At 48.6% G+C, this 22762-nt stretch overlaps 1 protein-coding gene across 1 annotated transcript in view; it reads left to right on the top strand.

The window, feature by feature from the left end:
• The window catches only part of VAT1 (vesicle amine transport 1), a 204983-nt gene extending 182755 nt beyond the window's left edge, over window positions 1-22228 (top strand). The window contains exon 6 of the mRNA XM_069634196.1: window positions 16994-22228. Within this exon, the coding sequence (XP_069490297.1) occupies window positions 16994-17131 (138 nt within the window). The 3' untranslated portion in view covers window positions 17132-22228. The remainder of the gene's footprint in view (window positions 1-16993) is intronic.
• Window positions 22229-22762: the final 534 nt, after the last annotated feature.

Genomic DNA, 22762 nt, shown 5'->3' with positions numbered 1-22762 from the left:
GTCCTACAATTACAGCCAAATCATTTCAAGGTGCACATGAATAGTGGCAGGTAAGCAACCGACCAAAATCCCAGCAAAAGGGGCTAGGACTCGCTTAGATATACCATCCACTCATGGACTGGCCTAAACCTGTCCTCCAATCACATGGGAGCACCCTCCCAAATGGTTTGGCAGCCATCCAATCAGGTTGTCTCTAACAACCACCAAACTCACAGATCCACACCCACAATGTGCACTGGCCTGTAAAGGGCTAGGACCTGTCTGAACCAGGCCAAGCTACTAGGAGGTATGAGGGGTGGCTCACTGAGCCCATGTTATTGTTATAACTTCCATTTTAGGCCCATCTCGCAGTGTCCCCCAAACAAAGAAATGACCCAAAATGGCTAAGCAGGAGAACATCAACATTGGTACACAAATGGCCATAAGACTGCAAACTTGTTTCGTCACTTGGTGTAAGTAACTTAGGTTTCAGATTTCGCATTATACTGGTGAGCAGCCCAAGCACACTAAGCAGGCTGCTTTTCCACAACTAAGCAATGCCTGCACCTTTCCTCTGAGGCATCTGCCATCGTTACAAAGCAGTCATAGCCCTGCCCAAGCCCCAACTGAATGTTTGACAGTTGAAGGCACAATCTGAGCCTGCTCCATTGCACCACTAGTTACCTGCTCCTTACTGCATTTATTTGTGATTGGGTACAGTGTCTGCAAATTTTGAAGCCAACATGTGCGTTTAGCGACATTGCAGCTGGTTAAATTCCCTACTCTCTAAGCAATTTGGGGGTTTCTATCGGACTAGAAGACGCATGGGATACTTTGACTATTCAAAAATTATGGTACTGCTCTGCAGTTCAGTGCCCCCCTTACCTAGGGAGCACCCATATAGTTTAACAACCGTAATCGTTTCCACACCTGCTTTTTAATTTTGTTTTGCAAGCTGTGCAGGCCCAAAATCCTGTTTAAAACTTCCCCAGGTATGAGCCAGTGCTCCTTGGCATCCATCTCTAAACTAGACCCACTTCTGCAATACTAGTACACCTCTGGGGAAGTGGCAATATTCGGTAAAAACATCACTAACTGGCAGATTTGAATCTCCGGAGTTCCTTCATGTCTCCTGGTTCTGCTCTCCAATCTCATGTCGGGGTTGTGGTATGGAATGGAAGTCACTGAAGTGACTGAGCATACCCCTACCCCATAATGTCTGCTTTGCGTTATGGATCAGATCAAGAAGCGATTCTTGAGTTTCACGATGGCTAGTTTTAGCTAAACTGGATGAAGTGCCCAACACCTACTCTGAAATTATTTCAATGTTTGGTTTTGTCCAGAGACCAGGAGAAGCTTTTAATGGGTATGAAGCTTCACACTTTAAATCCTGGACCTCTGGGCCTTCCTTGGAATATAGCACAACGCCAAAACCCAAAATGGGTCTACCCAACCCTACACACCTGTTTGCATTTGAGGCATCTTAAGTAATTGCTTTGTAGGATGTTTTAATCAGGTTACTTTTATGGAATTTTCTACCCCCCTAATTGGGCAAGCAAAATCTTTATTGAATTAAGTTCTTTTTATGAACCTGGGACCCAAATTAAAATTTTGATTCCCTACAACCAGCCTCCCTCCCCTTTCGAGAAAAACCGAGCTGTACAGGCCAATTTATTAATAAAATAGAAATTGAATCTTAACAAATTATGCATCCTACGAAATTCCGAAATCAATGGTGACTCTCATGAAGAATGATCGATACTCTAGGCACCTCAATTCCCACGGCAGCATTTACAGGAGTACACCTTTGTAACCCATATCACCACATACACATTTAATTTACCCTGAGTACATATCCACCATCAGGGAAACAGGGGGGCTGCGGGGGTGGAGGAAGGTTGAGTTCAGGATTAAACTTTCATTTTGATACAAACGAAATCCAAACCAATCTAAATCTCTATTTGGAATAAACCTAAACCCCACCCCTCTAACCAATGGACATGTGAGCATCTCAAACAGCATTCTAAAAACACCTGTAGACTGGCTACTTAACCCCCTCCCACACGTAAAGTGCTTGCTAAAAGGAATATGTATGTTTAACGCATGTTTGCAAGATTACTTTCAATGGTTTTTGTATTGCATGAATGTGTACATTGTCATTTTCTTTTTTTTTAAACTTCAATTTTTTATTATTCAGGTTTACAGAGAAAAAAAAAAGAACAGACTCCCCTTGTCCCCCCCACCCCGCACCCCCACCACCCCAACATGTACCCACCCCCCCTGTCCAATGCCAAGCCCAGTCTGTTGTGTCGGGAGACTCCCGGTGGGAACTCCCTCCGCGTGTGATGTAGCTGATGCCCTTATTACCGTCCAGACTGAAGCCATTTCGCCCCGGGTACTGGGCTTCCCCGACTGCTGAAATGCCCACCTCCTCCTGGGTGCCCCTTTGGGGCCAAGATCTCTCGTCGGAAGGATTAGTGGAGCTCCCATCCCCAGGTTTGTTGTATTCCATACCAATTTGTAAGGAACGTGCTAGTATCGTTGTTCACCATGGCAGTCAGTTTGTCCATTATAAACATGTTTTTAACCTTTTTCATCCACTCTTCCTTGGAGGGTGGTTCCGGGCTTTTCCATTTTTGTGCGAGGGCTACCCTGCCCGCCCGCAACATCGTCTCCCACATCCTCGGATACCTGTGAACTTCCGTTTCCTCCGGGGGGAGGCCCAACAGCATCGTCAGAGGGTTGAGAGGTGGGAGTTCCTCTGTTACCTCCGCCATCCAGCCCCTCACCTTCCCCCAGTACACCTGAGCCTTTGGACAGTGCCACCACATATGGCTCCTGGAGCCCGTCTGCCCACAACCCCTCGGACACAGTGGGGACACCCCCGAGAACATCTTCGACAGTTTCACTGGGTCCCTATGCCACCCTTGTAGAACTTTGAAATTGTGTTCCATGTCGGCCGTGAAAAGGTTCCCATGGAAGGCGATTTTGAAAATTCTCGACCAGGAGTCCTCTGAGATCTCCTCTCCTGCCAGCTCCTCCCAGAACTTGCGGAAGGATCTCCTTCCTTGGAGGTCATACGTATTGAGGATTTTGTATATGCTAGAAACCGCCCCCTTCCTTGAGGTCGCTGTGTCTATCAGCTTTTCGAAGGGGGTTAGGTGCCTACTCAGACTGGTGCCCCACGACTGATCGCACAATATACCTTTCAAACGGAGGTACTCAAAGACGGATAGGGATCCCTGGCCGAGTGTGTCTCTCAGTTCTTCATAGGGCAAGAATTCGCCTTCCCTGAACAGCTGGCCCGCCCATTCCAGACCTTTATCCGACCAGGTTTGTGAGAATCTGAACCCTTTGCTACCCAGGTTAAGGGGGTGGCCCCAGAGGGAAGACATCGGGGATGGCCATGTAGTGAGATGCGCCGTCTGAGGGCCCTCCTTCCAGATGTCCCAGAGGACTCCCAAGGTCGGGTGAGCCCTCAGGTGTCCCGGGATCGCTCTCCGCGGGGCCCACAGGAGGTCTCGCACCTTCAGGGGATGGGTGTCCATGTCCTCCAGATACGACCAGTATGTCCCCATTCCCTCCTTCATGTGCTCCAGGAGCACTCTCAGCTGGGCCGCCCGAAAGTACAGGCCGAAGTCCGGCAGACCGAACCCTCCCTCCTCCCTGGGCAGCGTCAGCGTAGTCCTCCGGGTCCTCGGGGTTTTCCCCTGCCAAATAAAGTCCCTGGTGGAGTTCTGTAACACCCTGAAAGTCTGCTGCGGGACGCCAGTTGGGAGTGCCGTGAAGAGGTACAGGAGCCGTGGCAGTACATTCATTTTAACCGCCGTCATCCTGCCATACCAGGAGAGGATCATCCTTCCCCACCTCCTTAAATCTGATGTGATCCCTTCTATTATGGGGTCATAGTTCGCGGTGGCCAGTCTAGTTAAATCCCTTGTAAGGAGAACCCCCAGGTATCGAATTTCAGCCTTCCCCACTGCAATCCCATGGAGTCTATTCAGGGGGTCTAGCCCCGGGTCTCGGGGTCTCATGGGGAGCAGGACCGATTTCGAGGCGTTAATCTTCAGGCCCGAAAAGCGACCAAATTCCGTTATCAGGTCCAGCAGGGGGGGGAGTGAGGAGCAGGGGTCCACCAGGTAGACCAAAATATCATCTGCAAACAAGGAAAGTTTAAACTCCACCTCCCCCCTGCTGATCCCCCTAATTCCTGGGTGGGCTGTGATGGCTATGGCCAGGGCTTCTATCGTGAGGACGTATATCAGAGGGGAGAGAGGGCACCCCTGTCTTGTCCCTCGAGAGAGGGGGAAGGTGTCGGTCAACTCCCCATTTACTTGGACTCTTGCCGTGGGAGCTCGGTAAAGGGCCGTTACCCAGCTCATAATGTGGGCCCCAAAACCCATCCTCCTCAGGAGGAGGTCCATGTACCGCCACTCGACTCTGTCGAACGCCTTCTCTGAATCCAGAGAGAGGACACTTGCGTTAAGGTCCGACTGTTGTGCAAAGTGAAGCAGGTCTATGGTCTTGCGTATGTTATCCGAACCCTGTCTCCCCCTGATGAAGCCCACCTGGTCCCCATGGATTAGTTTCGGCAGCACCCCCTCTATCCGCTTCCCCACCACCTTGGCCAGTATCTTAACATCAGTGTTGAGCAGTGATATAGGGCGGTAGGAGGCGCATTCCTTGGGGTCCCTCCCCTCCTTAGGTAATACCGCAATGATAGCCCCCATCATGGAGTCTGGTAGGGCTCCCCCCTCTAGCACCGAGTTGAAAACCCTCACCAAGTACGGGATTAAGGAGAACCGGAATTTTTTGTAAAAGAAGACAGAGAACCCGTCTTCCCCGGGGGAGGTGCCCGCTTTCATCCCACCTATGGCCTTATCCACTTCATCTTCGGTCACTGGCCCTTCCAGCCCTTCGGATGCTTCCCTGGATAGAGCCGGGAGCCGGATGGAGCTCAAAAAATTCTCTATCGGGGAGTTACCCTCGTTGTATTCGGATGAGTACAGGGTCTTATAATATTGGCGGAAGGCTCCTCCGATATGGGAGGATTCGCAGCCCAAGGTTCCCTGGGCGTCCCTCACTTCCTTCACCATCCTGCTCCTCTGGACCTCCCTCAGTTTCCATGCCAGGATCCTGTCAGCTTTGTCCCCCTTCTCATAATACTTCTGCTTTACCATCTGAAGACTTCTCTCCGTTTTGTGGATAAGTAAGTCCCTCAACTGGAGTCTACAATCCTCCAGGGCGGCCACTCGATCGCGGTCAGGGGACCGATCTAGGGACCCCCTTAGTTGGAGTTGGGCAATTTTATCCCGCAGGGACCTTTCCTGGGCCTCTCTTTCTCTTTTTACCCTGGCACCTTTTTGGATGAGGATACCACGAAGAGTCGCCTTGAAGGCGTCCCAGAGCGTGTGCGTGGCCACTTCCCCATTGTCATTTAACTCAAAAAAGTCTGTAATGGCATCTGCAATCTCCTGGGCAAGAGCCTCGTCCTTCAGTAGGGCATCGTTGCATCTCCAACGGCCCCTACGCTCCTCACACCAACCCCCCGATATTGTCACTCTTACCATGTCATGATCGGACCAGGGAACAGGATCGACCCTATAGCCCGTAACGTGTGAGCGAAGGGTTTCATCCACCAATATATAGTCTATCCTCGAGAACGAGGCGTGGATGGCCGAGTAATCCGTGTAAGAGGGGACACCTGTTCTAGGGATCGGGATCGAGTCTACAAGGCCCAGCTCCTCATTTACTCTCCGAAAGGATCGCGCCGTGGGTTCCTCCGATGGTCTGGGGTTCTGGGGACCCACCCTCTTCCTGTCCATGGACGGGACCAACACCATGTTAAAGTCTCCTCCCACCACTAGTGTGCCCCTCACGAACAATTTAAGCTTCTCCTTGACCTCTTCCCAAAACTGGGCCTGGCCATCGTTCGGACCATACACCACGGCCAGCGTCAGGGGGGCTCCCTGTAGGGTACCCCTCACCAGTAGGAAGCGGCCCTCGGGGTCCTGCATGGTAGCCTCATTTGTGAAGCAGAGACCCCTGGCGACCAGGATAGCCACCCCTCTTTTCTTCCCCTTATGGGATGCGTGAAAGACTTCCCCTATGCCTCCCCCTCTCATTTTGGGTTCCTTCCCTTTCGCCCAATGTGTCTCTTGTAAGAACAGCAGGTCCAGCTGCGCCCTCCTGAATTCGCGACAGACCAGGGACCTCTTGGTGGGTGTGTTCAAGCCCCGTACGTTCAGAGAGCCCACTCCCAGGGCCGGTCGGCCGTCAGCCATAGTCTAAGTCATCAAAGCTGTTGGGCATCGGCTTAACATCACTGATCGTTGTCTGTTCCCATAATCGCACTGGTCGGGCATTATTCGGACCTTCCCTCAACTTATCCCCTAACCCCATCCCCCAACAACAACCCCCTAATAACTTCTTTCCCCCCTCCCCCCTACCCGGCGTCCAGCCAATTAGTCCCGCCATTCCTGGCTTTAGGCCGGACCACCAGTCTGCTCCGCCCGGCCGGGCCCGCTGAGCTAAGCTCTTTGTCGTGAGCCCCCACCCCCCCCCTTTTTTTTTCCCCCCCCCCCCCCTTCTTCGATCCCACCTTACTTGCTGTCCTGGGGGAGTGTGTGATCAACCGGACCATCATCGCATCGACTCTCCAGAGGGCCAGTCGCCCCTGTTCTCAGTCATCTGTGTCGTTGCGTTCTCCCTCCCTCGCAGCCGGGGGGGTATTTAACTTCCTGTATTTTCTCGATCCGGTTTTCCTCCTCCTGGGCCCAGGGTGGTTTTGGGACCCCTCCACCAGACCCGCCGGGCCTGTCGGGCCTCTCCCGGTGGTGGGCCCAGTCACATAGTCCTGAATGGCCCCTCTTATGTCCTCTTCTGAGGTTAACGACGTTTTCTGGCCCATGTATTCAAAAACCAGGGAGAATGGGTACCCCCACCTGTAGCGTACTCCTTTGTCTTTCAGCAATTGCGTTAAGGGGCGGCACATTCTCCGCTTCGCCAGGGTGTAGGCTGAAAGGTCTTGGAATATCGAGATCTCTGCGCCGTTGTAGGAGATCTTCCCTGCTTTCCTTGCCTCCTCCAGGACTTTTGCCTTATCCGTATAGTAATGGAATCGTGCAAGGATCGATCGGGGGCTTCCCGCCCTGCCGCCAGCCCTGTGCACGCGGTCGAATGTCAATTCCGTTGTCATTTCTTTGGCAAAGAGAAGGGTGATTATATCACGGACCACCCGAATTAAGTCCCTCTCCGTTTCCCCCTCCACCTCCGGGACCCCGAAAAATCTAAGGTTATTCCTCCTTTCCCTGTTTTCGTAGTCATCCATTTGTCTGGCCCTTTCCTCGTCCCTCTTTTCCAAAGCAGCCAGCCGCATTTCCATTTGCACTTCCTGGATGGCTGAGGACGACTGATCGGCCTCCACCCGCAGGAGCCTGTCTTCCATCTTATCCACCCTGTTGTCCATTTTTTCCAGCTTTTGCGCGATGTCTGATCGCATATCCCGAATCTCTTGAAGTATGGATGCAAACCCCTTCTCCATGGCTGTGGTGGAGAGCGTTGGGGATTCCGGGTGGGCCATGGCCCCGTGGATTGTGGGGTTCTCGCTATTTTTCCCAACCCCTTCGTATCGAAAAGTTTGCAAGGCCTCCTGCCAGTTCATGCGGGCCTTCCCCGCTCCTGTTTCGTTGTTAGCCACTTGCTCAGGGCCGCGGGAGTCTTTTCTTCGGGCCCCGTCAATGGGGGCCCGGGAGGTTGATGAGAGCCTGCAGGCGGGCACACGCCCCACGAGAGATAAGTGGGGGCCTCGCACCTGGTTCCGTTTCCTGGTTCTGGCCGCTCCTGGGGGGCTGTTGGCCGGCACACGCCCTGCAAGTTAGCGCAGGGGCCTCCACCTACCGGGGCCGAGTGACGGATGGTTCCGTCGGTGTGGCTGTGCTGTACCTCTGGGTCCGGAGGGGGGGGGGGTTGGGCCTCGTGTTTCTTCGGGCCCCGTCAATGGGGGCCCAGGAGGTTGATGAGAGCCTGCAGGCGGGCACACGCCCCACGAGAGATAAGTGGGGGCCTCGCGCCTGGGTCCGTTTCCTGGTTCTGGCTGCTCCTGGGGGGCTGTTGGCGGGCACACGCCCTGCAAGTTAGTGCAGGGGCCTCCACCTACCGGGGCCGAGTGATAGATGGTTCCGTCGGCGTAGTTGTGCTATACCTCTGGGTCCGGAGGGGGGGGGGGGTCGGGCCTCGTGCCCCGACAACGTCGTTCGTCTCTCCCTCAGTTACAGGCCTCGGGAGGGCCAGGGGGGGTCTCGCTGGGGAAGGGGGCTACCTCGAGGCCTCACCACGTTCGCCCCGAGCTCCCACCGGACAGCGGGGACCGCCTTCCACGCTCCGCACCGCGGGGGAAGGCGGAGCGCTCGCCCTGGTTCTCGCAACCTCCCGCGGGACAGGCCGATGGTTCCCCGGGAGGGCCTCGCCTTCCGGGCCCTGTCGCCTGCGATGTTTCCGCCGAGGGAGTCCGCGGGCTCGCTCGGCGCGCCCTCGTCCCGGGCTGCAAAGTCCGTTCTCTGGCCCCTCGTGGACCCCGGAGTCCGCTCTTTCGCGCCGGGGGCGCAGGGGAGGGTCCGGTTGCCGATCCTGCTCTGCGTTGCCGCCGGGGGGGTCCGGGGGGGGGGCTCAATCCCCGTTAATCGGCCTCGGACGGCGGGAGAGCGACGCTCAGGCAGCCATCACCTACGCGCCCCCTGGTGGCCTCTCACACATTGTCATTTTCAATGGGCAATAACAGTGGGAATGGGTAGAGGTTAACCTCCCTTCCCCTTTGTCTTGAATGTTTCAGTGCCAGGAACAGAACTTGGCTTGATGTAAACATGAAAGGCCTTTTGTGACCTTATTGTTCTAGCTATGTACACAGTATTCTGGAATCCAAAAAGATACATCTGTGCTTTCTCATTAGTCAGGGTATCTCCCAGTATACACCCACCCACACATAGGACCTATTCTATCAAATATAGAATTCCAGAAGCGCATTGAGGTGTTCATTTCTTAGGAAGTTTAGTCCATTCATTTACCCCGTCTCCTCAGTACTTTCACTGAAAAGGCCTAGGATTTAATCTGTTCCCCTTCGCTCCCCTGAATTATTTCCCCTTAATAAACTTGAATAGAGATTTCTTTTGGCTGTCTCGGACCAGAGCACATTCTTGGACTCATCAATTCTCCCCTTCTAGCAACAGGTGGGCATCAGTCAGCAAGATGTCGTCTGTGTCCCCTCACAGCCTGGTGTCCCCCTTTCTGCTTTGGTGCTGTCTGTTATCCTCTCCACTGAAGAGAGCCTGTGCTTTAACTCAAAGTAGCCCTTTTACAGTGTACTGCTAGTAATCCAAAAGAAAGCAATCTTTTCCTTTCTGTTGTCCATTGTCCTTTCTCTTCTGTCAGTCTGTCCTTCCCAGTCAGTCAGTGAGCAAGTGAGTCCCTACAATCTGTGGGTTTGGACTTCTATATATTAGAAACCAGTCCCTTTTAAAGGTGTGTATCATTTCTCTAATCCAATTGGCCAGTGTATGTGATTGTCCAATGTTCCTAAAGTGATATCGTACTAAACCACCCCCTGTCCTCTATGGGCATATTAATTAAGAGGGGACTCTAGTAGGAATGAGCCCCAAGCCCTGGTTCCCATATGTGATGTCTTCTTCTTGGAGATTTTTACTTAAATTCTTTTCTGAACCCTCCTGTTCCTCAGGTGTGATTGTTACTAATTGGTTCATCCAATTTCTCTCGGGTGCATCATCGAATGCAATTTTCATCTCCACACTGCATGGGATGCATGTAGTACAGATCTGGACCTATTGCTCCGACACGCTTTCACACACGTTCCTGCCCCAGCTCAGAATAACTGGCTCACTGCCATGAACACTAGGCTAGATCAATCACTGGCATGTGACATATCTGTGGAAAAAACTATCCACATTCGCTTAACTTGCACAGTCAGTTTAGCTATTTCAGTTTAATGTAAACCGTTTCAGTTCATTGACCTTTTCGTCCCATCATTTGGTCCACAATATTTATAGACATGTTTGTTATACACATAAAATAGAATCTCAGCAGATCAATGATAAACTGCATAAAAACAAGAACTAGACTGGCACGGCATTTTGAGAACGTGAACTGATAAAGATAAACCAGATCCAAACTTAAATGTGCCTCCTCAGCCAGGCTATGTAGCTGTATTTATTTTGCAATTGTGTGGATGTGCTACCGGCCCATGGATCAACAAATCCAGGTTTATTTGAAAGTTACAGGATAGCCCAAAAATATGAAAAGCCACCACTAGTTTGTCCCTTTACTGTCAACCCTCTAATCTTTCTTGGACTAAACCCTTTGAGCAGTCTGTGGCATGCAACGGAGTTGGCTTCACAATCCTCAAACCAGGGTTTACTTACTGGGATATTCAGTCCCTCTGACGGGGGTGAAGTGTAACCTTCCCGCTTTCTTGGCCTTAGTTGCGTGTGTGGGTTGGCTATGCCTATGCGCCTTCACTCTACACTGGGAGGTAAAGTGGGTCACAACCTATCCAAGCCCCTCTGTCTGCTCCAGAGGTTACTTATTCCATAGGATTGTCTGAGGCATCTCACCACCTCCCTGTTCAAGGGTCCTGGCTGGGTTCTCAAATGGAGTTTACTTTCGTTTAGGTATCCAGACGTCAGCCTAATTTGCCAGGGATCAGTACTGGAAGTCCCTTTCACCGTAGGTGCCATCTCTGAAGGGGACATCACAGCGTTTGACACTCATTACACTCCAGCACACAGCCTTTTGACTAGTGAAATGGGTGGATACGAAAGCCATGAAGTATTTTGGTAGTTTCATATCGGCTGAAATCTGGAATCCTAAATGAAAGGGAATCCCTTTTGAAAACCCCTACAGGCAATGTAAACTGTGCCCGACCCCTGGGAACATCTCCAAGCACTGCTCTACCTTATTGATTTGAATAATTTTCTTTCGAGAGTCGCTGCATTTTTGAAGCACGACTGTAACCTTCTTTCTGAACTTTCAGCTAATGTGATTCTCACAAGCTGCATTTCCCCCGAGGAGAGGACTCGAAGAAGCTGTGGAAATGTCACTCGTCACTAAAGCGCGTGTATTTGGCAGCAGAATACGGGTTGGCAGTCTGGGAAAGCGTCCGACTCTGTGGCAGACATGTGAATGTGCTTTGCGTAGCCCTGCGGTGGCTTTCCTTGGCACTCTCTCTGCATGAATTCATGTAAAATGAAGTGGGCAGGCCTTGCTTATCCGCCAGTGTCTCCCATTATATGCGCGGGCCTGCAGGTGAATTGATGGGCTGTTTGCTGAGTGGGGGCGTGGACGTGTCATGTACATACACAATGATCTACGTGCTGATACTTTGTGTCAAGGCGTCTGTCAAACGCATGTCCCTGGCGCTGAAGGTTGGGACATGGTTTTGGGGTAGGGGAGCGGCCCAGGGCGGTCAGTCACTTGGTTCGCTCATTCCACACAGGGCTGCAAGGCGAGTGTCCGCGTGGAGCCAGTTCTCGGAGCCTAAAAGGAGGACTTAGAACTGATATTCCTGTCCCCCGATACAGACCAAAGACTACTGTGGTGGTAGGTGCTGCCCCCTGAACAATCTTGTGGTTCCTGCTTTGAGGCACCCGCAGGACTTAAAAGCAAATGGCTCGCTTGCTAGTCAAAGTGGGCCACATTTTTGGCCCATGTGGGCCAGTTGGATAAGTTACTTCACTGTGCAGCTAGGACTTTTGACCAGGATTACTGAATACATCTTTAAGATGCACAATTAGCATCACGTTTTATCAAACCGCCCCCTTGGGTACTATTCAGTCTGCCACAAAAGGAATGAATTGCACTTTGAAACTGTGGGCCACTTTTTCATTGTTGCCCGCGACAATTTTATGCCCCAGTCTGACCCTGCATCTCACCCTCATCTCAAAAGCAGGAAGTTGCTGCAGTGCAGGGAGAGAAGAGGGTGAGGGTCACATGGAAGCTGCATAGTCCACACTGCCCTTTTGATCTTGCATCGCCACATAAATTGGTTGACGTGCAAGGTAGAGGAACTCGTGCCTTTTCCTGAGCTGTGCCATCTTCTCTTTTTCTTCATGTAATTTCTATACCTGTGGCTATAGATGCTGTGGAAGATTGCACTTCCAACTGGCTTAAAATGGCTGAAGAACAAAGGATTGGATGTGTATTAGTTGTTCCCGCCGCCTGTGCCTCCTGGTACCAGAGGGAAGAGCTGGAGGCCCAGTCGCTGCACGCCTTTAATGTTCATGCAGCAATCTATTGCAGGCGGTCGAACTGTACACAGCATGGCCTTTGGGCACATGGCTACTGTAGGTCTGAGGGCGGAAGGTTGGGAATGAGTGGGGGGGGGCATGTTAAAGCCTGAAGTTATGGGTGGGTAGAAGGTAGCCAGATTTTCTGTTTGGATAAAAGTGGAGGGTCAAATGAAGCTTGGTTGGGTAGGGGACTCTGCTAGTATGTTGAGGATGGAGCACCAAGTATCATTTCTGGGGTCTTATTGTAATGGGGGATCTGGACATCTTACATATGCTTCCATGCAACCTCTCCACCCCCTGCAGGGCTGGGATGTTGCGTCCTGCGATGAAGGGATCTCGGGTTGGGTCAATGCACAACATAACATTGCATAGTCCACTATCGCCATCTAGTTGCATGCCACACCCTGGCTCCAAGGGATATTTTTGTTTGGCCATCAGATGGTTTTCATTGGTATTCTATCACTGCTGATCGATGTGTAGTGCAGATTACACCTTATTGGGGTCACTATTTGGCTCTTTTGTCTTTACAATCCAACCTCAATCCATGAACGATTATGGGTGCAGGGGGCACCTTCTTGTCTTGTGCTCATTTAATCTCTGGCAACCAACGTTGCGTTAGCTGGGACTAGGTAGGGTGGGAGATGGAATTGGATTGCGATTTTTCCAGGGTGGCTGCTGTCAGCCAGTATCTTTGCTTAGATTGGGCTTCAAGTGCTACTGGGAAGGCTTGGCACTGTAGGTGAAATGGGAGTGCAAGGCTGTATTCATTACATACAGTTTCTTGGGTGGCACCTAATAGAACCCTGAGCCTACTGCAAGCACTGTGGGAAACGGATGGAGGTAGGTTAGCGGTTGGGTTAGAAATTAGTAGGGGACAAATGATGACGATCCTGTGCAGTGGTTGGAGCATGTAGAGTCTGTATTCCTGTGGAACACACAGTAAGGGATCGGAGAGAGGATGAATTTGTTTGGAGAATGGTCTCCATAGAGGTGAACTTCCCAATTCTGCCTTTCCCTGGTCACTCTGCCCCAATGTTGTAACTTTCAATAGCTGGCTTGTTTCAATTTTCAGAAGAGCTGTGCATCAGACTGGAATTCCTTCAACCCCTGGTGCAATGTCTTGTACCCAGAGGGGGCAGTCTGTATTTGAGGTTTGATCAGTTGCTTCCGCTCGGATTTCTGGTTTGTATAGTGATTGGCCACCTTATGTGGTTGCCGCAGGCTTCTGGCCACCAAGCCAAATATTTCTCATTTAATACTGGGTGCCGGTTGAGGTATTATAGGTTGTGTGTGCTTCATCTATACTTGCATTAAGCCCCGGGCTGTTAGACTGGTTTTACTCTTCTTTAATCGCTAATCCTTTAAACATTCCCCCTTTGAGCTTCCGTATTGCAGACGTTGCAGAACCTAAAATCTGACTTTCAGCTAAGGATGGTTAATTTCTGGGAGTGGTAGAACCTTTGAGCATTGATGAAAATTGCAGACGTGCATTGGTTTGTGGAACGGAGCATTCATCTAGTCTGCCCGATTCATGATTTCTGCTGAAGTCCTGGTCTACTCCCACACTACCAGGGGAGTGTCATTGTCTTCTTTTGCCCGGCTCTCCTCCCAGAAAAAGCACTTGCATTGTAAACCATTGAGGCATGAGCAGCATTTTCATTCACTGGGGTTAAATGGACACTTCATGATGCCCAGCTGGCGTCCTAGCTCTGTGGTGTCCATAGCGTCGGGTCTTCATTCTGGCAACAGCCTGTATTTGATGCTTCCAGGCAGCTAAATGTGCCATTTGCAAGTGGACCGTATGGTATTGCTTGATGATCCCCTGTGCTCTACCCATATTTCATTAATTACACTCACGCTCCTGACTTCCCTCCCACTACTTCAGAGCCTGCGCCTGTTTCTAAAGGGCACGCTTTGATGAACTGATGATCCGTGCCTACTTGATAGAGAATTGCAATTAATAAACAGTATGTGTGCAAACTCTCCTGTCAATTGCCTAGTCGGCAGTAGGCTTTGGGAAATGGGTTGGGGGGCGCAGGCAAAACATGCAAGGTGATCTCTGAATGAAGTCACAAACTGTATGTGGGTAGACCTTTCTTTTCACCCCTTTCTGGAAATCTGGAGGTCTTCCTTCGCAGGCGGAACATTGGGGACTAGCGATGAGCATGGTGCAATTGTCTAGGTGTACAGGTTTCCCTTGCCAGGCTGTCTTGGGCCGATCAGCAGCGAAGTCTGAAGTGTGGAACTATCAGGTGGGATTGGGAAGCCTGAGCTGCACAACGTTTGCTATTTAACAATTGTAAACCCCTTCCTTGAAGGCCTTGGACTGGATCCATGTTTAAGTGCCCCTTTGCAGGCCCGCCCATCAACTGCATGAGGGAGTCTGGTTGTGCAGCACAAATTCAGAATGCGCATTTCCTCCAACATTGATATCCTCCTACTCGCCAAGTTCACTTGAGGTTTGAAGTCCTTTCTCTGTACACACTGTGGCAATGGCTGACCAGTGACGGCAGAGCTCACTGTGCTGTGCTCTAAAGACTGGGATCTCTGAGCGCTGTTACCAGTCACAATCCATCTGTGCCAGACTTCCTCCAATAGTCGCCATTAAATGAGCACGGACAACCCTCATACATGTGATATTTACCATGATGGAACATTGGATTGTGCATATTAAGTGCAACAGACTAAGAACTTTACCATTCTATATTGAGTACAATATTAGGGGGAAGGGTTCTCGCACTTCATTAGTTTTCCTGTTGGAAAACCTTCTTTGAAGTGACTTCAAAGCTAATGGACAGGCTGGTCTGCATACACATCACTCTGGTTGCTGTATGGTCATTGAAGCTTTCACTCCACCCATCTTGCTGCCTGCCTTGGGAATGAATTGCAGATTTTTTTAATTTTTTGAGCCAGTTTAAAATTGGTGCTCCAAATTAAATTAGCCCACACTTGCGAGCATGACTCCTGTGCAATCAGAACAGCTATACAATGTAAGGCACAGTGGTAAAACTGTCTCACCTACCAACCTCGTCCAGGGACCTGGAACAGAAGCCCAATATTCCATGGCCCACTAGCTATGCAGAATTGATAGAACTGGCCAAAGTCCTCCAAAAGCTGCTCCATCACCAACCTACAACCACTCGGCTGGTAGCAAGGCCAAATCCGCTTTTCATCCTTCTGAGGTCGATAAATTAGTACCAACTTCGGTTGGATGATATAGTGTGTGTATATGTTCTCTGTAAAGCACTTGGGCGTAAGCGCTATATAAATACCTTATTAGAATGCCATCAGACTACTGATTTTTGGAGGCACCTCTGGCATTGTCTCACGTGGAATGACTGCCACTACAGATTGGTTCTAACACATTTGTGGCAAGCATGCATGCCATCACAGGGATTCTCATTGAACCTTACACAAATTCCAGATTCTTCCAAAGTGAATCCTCGCCCTGTGTTAATTTGCATAATTTATCAGCTTGTTTACTTTCGTCCATGGAAGTGTCATCACAGCTCTCTGGAGGTTCCTAGAGGGTCAGACTGCACATTTAGCCTATTAGTTTTCATCAAGTCATTGACTCAAATGAAATACAAATCCCGGAGGAAATTATCCAGAGTCTTTTGCATAATATGCCGACCCATTTGGAATGTTTGGTTGATCTCTATGGTATTCATGCAGTTGAGTTGGAAGGTAATTATGATCATGTGAGGGTGAGAATCGTGTCCTTTTGGATTTTGCAAGTTCGACATCTGAAGGTATTGTAATCTTATTGCCATAAATCCATTCCGGACCACAAGCATTCAAACCACCGTGAGACATCCAATAGACTCCTCTATGAAATTGGCTAACTGGATAGAGTGACCTGATTAAGCCTCCTTCCCTGCCTTCTTTTGTGCGATACATTTGTTTTTAATTCTACAAATCTAGCCTAGCAGTTCGTTATGGTCTTGTAAATGAATTTGTTTCTGCCTTGCATATGTTGACCTAATTAATCCAAGGTAACTCGCAAGACATTTTAAAAACGTCCTACTTAGACTTGTGGTGATACCTCCCCTTTCTCAACCAGTCTTTCCCCAATTCCCACTTTTCGTCCATTGTCCGATACCATGGTGCGATAGTCACAGAATAAAGTTTGTGCTTAATGGGGGGAAAAAAGGGCCAGTGGAGTCTAGGTAACAGATGACTTTAGCACTGCCTCGAGCTGCTGGTATCTGTTGGGAATGGGTAGGAGTATTTTTGGGCAGAAGATGTCTACACCCACTTTCCTCCTAAACTTCCCACAATTTGGCATCCTTAAGCAGTGTAACAATGGCAAATTTGGTTTTGCTCGTGCTCCCTTTTTTCACATTGTGGGGAGTGTCTGGTTTGGCTGGTGGTTGGTTGGACAACACAACTGCCAAAAGCCAAATCTCACTATACGAGTGACAACTGTACACTTATGACGACCTAGTCCAGACAGACTTTTCTCCCCTTCCTGGTCGCCTCCCAAATCTGGGGTTTGGCATAAGGGTCTGTAAGCATTGGCTCTTCTGATGTTTTTGAAAAAAACATTTTAGCCATCAGTATATGGGAAGGATCATGGGAGTTGTAGTCTAACATATTGAGAGCTGCAGCTTGCTGAGCCCTAGTTTAGTAAAAGCAATAAAACAATGACTTAATGCACATAGCTGTTTTATTTTTTTTTAATTTGTATTAACTTGAATGTTTGTGTGTTCTGTCAGGTTGGGGATGCCATGAGACAAATGCAGGAGAAAAAGAATGTGGGGAAAGTCATCTTGGTCCCTGAAGCTCCGAAAGAAGAACCTAAGAAGGAAGAGGCAACAAATGAAGAAAAGACAGAAAAAGAAGAGAAAAATTAAATTGTATTGCATTGCAGGGAATGTCGCAGGTTGTGAAGCTGTGGTTTGACTGGGTTTCGTTTTTTCCCATTTTACTAATGTTTTCAGGACGTGGAAATGGACTTCTCATGCCCTATGACACTTCTAAAAGGGCTTTTTCTTTCTTTTTCTCTTTTTAATCTACCCAAAATGTAAATTATGTAACGTGATACTACGCCACTTTTGTATATGCAGTCAGCCAGTCAACAGGCCCACCTCATGAGCTCCATATTTGGGGGTGGTCTTCAGTTGTATGACCTTCAAGTGCTTGGTGTGGTAGTAATCCCATGCTGGGATAGAATGTGGCAATGCTCTGTGGCTGCCAATATACTGAGCTGTTCTTATCTTACAACCTTCCTTCTCTGGAATGGTCATACACCTTCAGTGGCCGGAATGTCTTTGCACATCCCCCAATATCGGCCCGGTTTCAGAACCGTGGTGGCTCGCCTAGATTTGGTGACTCCACTTCCTTTTCCACACTAAGAGGGCGATCCTACAGGGTTCTAGAAGTCCTCAACAGTGCAATCGACATTCTAATGTATTCTAGAATTGAGAAGCTCTTGGATACCAAACCTTGTGAGCTGAATGCCACCACCGATTAGCGCTCACCTGGCGTTATCCAGTGAAGCAGCTTAGAGGCACTCCTAGCTCCGAATTGGAGAGTAGGTGTTAAGTTTTCCAACTTACGTTCGTGGGGGCTGATGGTCCATTTCTTCAGATTTGTAAACATTTAGTAAAGAAACCTCAACAAAGCAAAGGTTGTGAAACTGTAAACTGACGTCTGTGTGACTGGAACCATACATGTCGGCTGTGTGTGCTTTAAATGTGTTTGGGGGGAGGGGGTGTGGGGATAAATGTCCTTCAGGCTCTGTGTCGACCCCTTGTATTTGTATTGCCCAAAGGCACCTGTTTGGTGAGATGTAAATTGTGGGTATCCTGTGGCCCTTCTCATGGTAGACCGCGTGGCCACTTTCATGCCTTGCATTCAAGGGATGTGAGGGATTCATGGCTGCGTGTGCAGGTTCTTGAAGGTTGTTCGGGGGACCTTGTTTGGTGGCTAAAGCCGTTCTCAATATCTAGGTCTCCAACTAAATCAGGGGCCTTGCCTCAGCCGTGCAGAGCGTCCTGGAGCATAGCGTACATTTGCGGATACCTTTACTATGGGATTGTTTCATAACCTGCCAAGTACACATGTCATCTGCTGCAATAACCCCTTGGGTTTACAGCTGGAGTGGTATAAACACTCAATAGTATCGGGATTACCTGCCTTTGAAAGGAATCCGCCACTCTGAGGTCCATCAGAGATATGTGAACTTTATACATTCAGTTTCTTAAATGGGCGTCCTTTTTTAAAGCACTTTCCACTTTTTGTGAGATCATTTAAAGTAAGTTGTGGTGCCAAGCTTGTTAACCCTGCCAAAATATTAACCTGCCAACAAAATGATGGCACGGTAATGCCCAGTTCTTCTACATATATTCTATGCTCATATTTGGTAAGACTGAAGGGGGCTGCACTACTGAAACCTGGATTGGCAGGTCTTTGGGTTTTTGCATCAGGAGTTTAGATGGCACGGTGTGTAGACTGGTGAGATCTATTGGCTGGGCATCTTTTGGATTGAATGTAAAAAGCAAGCCCTGGAAAGGATGGAGACTTGCAAGTTATTGGGGCAGCGGCGTATTGCTGCTTCCTTGAAAGCAATGCTAGCAGATTGGCACTGTAAGATTGTGCCTGGTATTGGGTCTTGGTATTACTCTTTGCTTTTGTATTGCTTACACTTTCTGTTCCATCTGACCCTCTAAAACATCTCGGGATTGTGTAAAAGTCCCTGCTCTGATCTATAAAAACATATATATTAAAGATGGTTAAGGAAATCCCAATATGTTGGATAACTGAGATGGGGCTTTAGTTTTCTGGCAGGCACTTACTAATGCTAAAAAAATGCCTTTTTAATGCATATTTAATCTAAGGTCCCTGCATGTGCAATTTGTGCTTACACTCCATTTTCGTTATCTGGAGTCATTCAGAATGCACTCTTTGCTTCATGCTCTGCAATAGCAAAGTAATGGTTGGGAAATCTGCATCCATTTTATAAACTACATTCTCCTCGCTGCGCCTGCAGCCTATCAAAATGAGCAGTCATGCGTTCGATTAATGCTCGTCCGCTCCTTCCCAAGTGGGGATTCCAAGAGCATGAGATACCTACTGTGAATATGCTGATTTTGATATAGACCGTAGCTTTATAAGAACTTCTTGAACAATAAAATTCATTGCATTTCTCATAGGGTTTGTAGTTTGGCTATTGTCAAATGGGCGAGTTCACTAGGTAGAAAAGTGGCTTTTAACACCCTCTTCGGAAAAGCGTGGTTTCCTTGAAAAGGATAAAATGGCTGTATCTTATAAATTTTCAGGGCCGAACACGTGTCTAGGCTTTGACCGATAAACCTTGATATTGGAGCTGGGACATCGTCCAAATGAATGCTCCATCTCAACTGTTAAGGCTGTTTTCCAAACCTTGAAAGCAAAAACTGGGTGCAAAACACCATACCTCCCTGTACATGACTTAATGCTGTCGCAGCCCAGCCGTGCCAAGTGTATCTACTGAAGTGCATTTGTCAACAAAGTAGGCGTGAGATGGGTGAAATCCCCTGCTTTTGTATGGAGCTCCTCTGAGCCGTTCATATCATACTCGTTTTTCTGGCTACTGTTTAGATCCGCTTTTCTTTATTTTTGGTGTTGTCCCTCCCAGTGCACCATTGTCTTTTGGTAGAATGGTTACTTTGTTGCTTTATCCAATGGGCTGTACACCAAACCTTTTGACCGGTGCTTGATTTGGAGAATGACTGGGTTTTGTTCTAGGATAGGCTTTCTTGAGGTTGCTTTGTGGGCAGTAGCCTGTGCCTTACTCGTTGTGGCCTTCCAAATAAGAGCTTGTCCAAAGTCTGGAATCCTCTGACCTCTAAGCACAGTAAAAGGAAGATCAGGTACACACAGCTTTCCCCAACAGTGCAATTCTCATGAGTGCCCTAATCGCAGATCTGCAGGGAGAAAAGCCCAGTGCCTTTTTCTCAATGGTTGTATTGACGCAAGGTCTTGCTTTGGCCATGTAACGCTGTCCACTTTCATTTGCAGTATACATTTGTGAACGGGGGTAGCTCCGAGTCCTTGCAGATGTTTTCAGGCAGCACGTCCATTGCCTGTTCAGTGAACTTGGTTCCTTTTGAAAAGGAAACTCTGGCGGGTACCAAGTTTGGTACCAATTACACAGGTTTTATAGGAGTGCGGCTATTTCCTATGTTGCTGGGGAGGTGTTGGTACGGACGTTTCTGAGGAATTGATCAGTCTTTTTGTTCCAACCTCCCAACTGGCCACTATATCCCCACATTTTACTTTCTGACTGCAGCCCACTTTATAAATGAGCATAGGAGTGACCAATACAATTTGACTCCCAGCCCATTCAAACCTTAATTTTCTGATGGCCCATGGTGCCAACATCATAGTAATTTAAAAAAAAAAAAAAATCTCTTGTAACGAATATTTTTACTCTGAAATTTCACATTACCAAGGACCAAATGGACATATTCATGGGCGGTTTCTAAACAGCTTGATTAACTCACCTTTCAGGGGGAAAGGTTACTTTCTTTCTTTTTTTGGAATATATCATGTATGCGTTGTTGAACCTAGTGGTCTGAATTTCTGGAGTACATCGTGCACTCAACTGGTTGTGAATGTGCCATGTCACTCAAGCTGGTCTGTATATTGCAGGTGTCCTGCCCAGTGTAATTGACTGTGTAGCCTGTTCGATGTTTTTATATTGTACAGTGCTGTAAGCATTTAATCATGTATTCATCAGAGTAATTTGTTATGCAAAATGAACTCCTCTTGGTGGCGTGAAACCATTTGGCAAGTTAGACTTTGTGCCATTGAATTGCTTAAAGAAAAATGCACCTACAGAGGATTGTTAATCCAGTCGCCAGTGTGAGGCCTCTGGATTATGCAATCCCTTTCAAGGGGGCATGCTCCAAAATGGTTTTGGAAGCAGAGGGATGACCCTCTTAGTGGACCTAGGCTAAAGACCCAGTTGCTGCATTTAATTCTTGGAAGAAAATGTGTTTTGGAGCTGATGAAGTTGTGGGAAATGTTCATGTGATGCAAACCATAGACCGTAAAAATCCAGATAATGCTTGAGAGCCCAGGGCATCCTCCCAAGGCTGGAACCAGCTTGACTGCAGTCAAAATACCCTGGACAGCCTGTGCCTGCATCCAGATTTAGTCTGTACCATGATCCTACGGCCCTAGAGAACTGCATTCCATTCAGGGCTCTCATATTGCATGTATTGTGGGCAAGAATGGAAGCCTTCGCTGCTCCTGCCCAGACTGTTTGGGGTAATCTCTGGCAAAGGGAAGACTTGAGTAACTTTCCAAGTTTGCAGTTGAGGTTTTTATGCATGCAGATTAGCAGGGGGGGGGGGGGGAGTGCAGAACCTGCCATTGTATTCCTAGACCTCTGCAAAGGATGACGGCATATCCCTAGTTTGCGTCCTTGATCGTGCTTGACCTACGTAAGTGCCTGATAGTGCAATACTATCCTTTTATACAAGACTGAGGTTTTAAACGTCACGTATTGCACACACTAGGTTCTCCCCGCTCCAGAAAATAAGTGCATGCATTTTGAGCCAATGCAGGAGTGAGCGCTCAGAAACGACGAGGTGCGTGAACTACTGTTGTTGCCAAACAGTCTTTTTGGTACTCCAAACTATGGTGTGAAGACAGGTTCCTTTTCCAAGTGTTTGAGATGTTTTCCTCGTCTCACTGCCTTTTATGAGGAGCCTTTATCTGTGCCCTTTTTCTTGTTAAAATGAGTTGTCTTATTGGATGCTGTAATTTGACAGGTCGGTCATTTCAAAGTTATCCTAGTGTTTTAAAGGTCTTTATATTCTGCTTTGTGTGTGTGTAACCCAGTTGAACAAAATGCGGTCGTGCCAATGCTGTTTACATGGACCAGAAAGTGTACTGCTTTCATGCCTAATGTTACCATATGCCTTATGTGTTTCAAACGTTCATTAAAGCATAACAAAACACTTTCTTGTATTCATTTGATATGAGGTGCTTTGTCTGAATAGATGAATACAGCATGAGGAATGTGTTGCACTGCAGGTGGGTATGTTGGAATGGTGCAAGAGGAACATGGTAGACTTGGTAAATTATCTTGCGGATTCAATAGCTGTGGGAGCGGAATGGTCATCCGGGATGGTGGGGCATTAATAGGATGAACAAAGGGCAGCCGTGAGGGGGGAGTGGGAAGAAAGGGAGCAGAGATTGGGTGGGGGGTCGGTGGGAGTTAAAAGTAGCCTTGAGCAACATAAAATATTGGTAAAGGTCCGTCAGAGTTGCAAAGATGGATTGGGTGATGGGCAGCCAGTGATGCCTCAGAGGGAGAGACTATGATGGCGCTAGCTAAAAAGGGGGGCCCATGAGTTGTAAATGGTGCCTTTTCAAGCGGATGGTGCCCCAACATGCTCCAAACCTGAAATTTGGCATGTGGGTCGGCTCCATGGTGTAAAGTATAAAATATAAATATACCATTGTGTTTTTTGTTGTTGTAGGAATTAACA

Source organism: Ambystoma mexicanum, chromosome 13, assembly GCF_040938575.1.
Source record: "Ambystoma mexicanum isolate Mex_15411 chromosome 13, UKY_AmexF1_1, whole genome shotgun sequence".
NCBI classification, from domain to species: domain Eukaryota; kingdom Metazoa; phylum Chordata; class Amphibia; order Caudata; family Ambystomatidae; genus Ambystoma; species Ambystoma mexicanum.
This window is presented reverse-complemented; position numbering and strand designations above follow the sequence as displayed.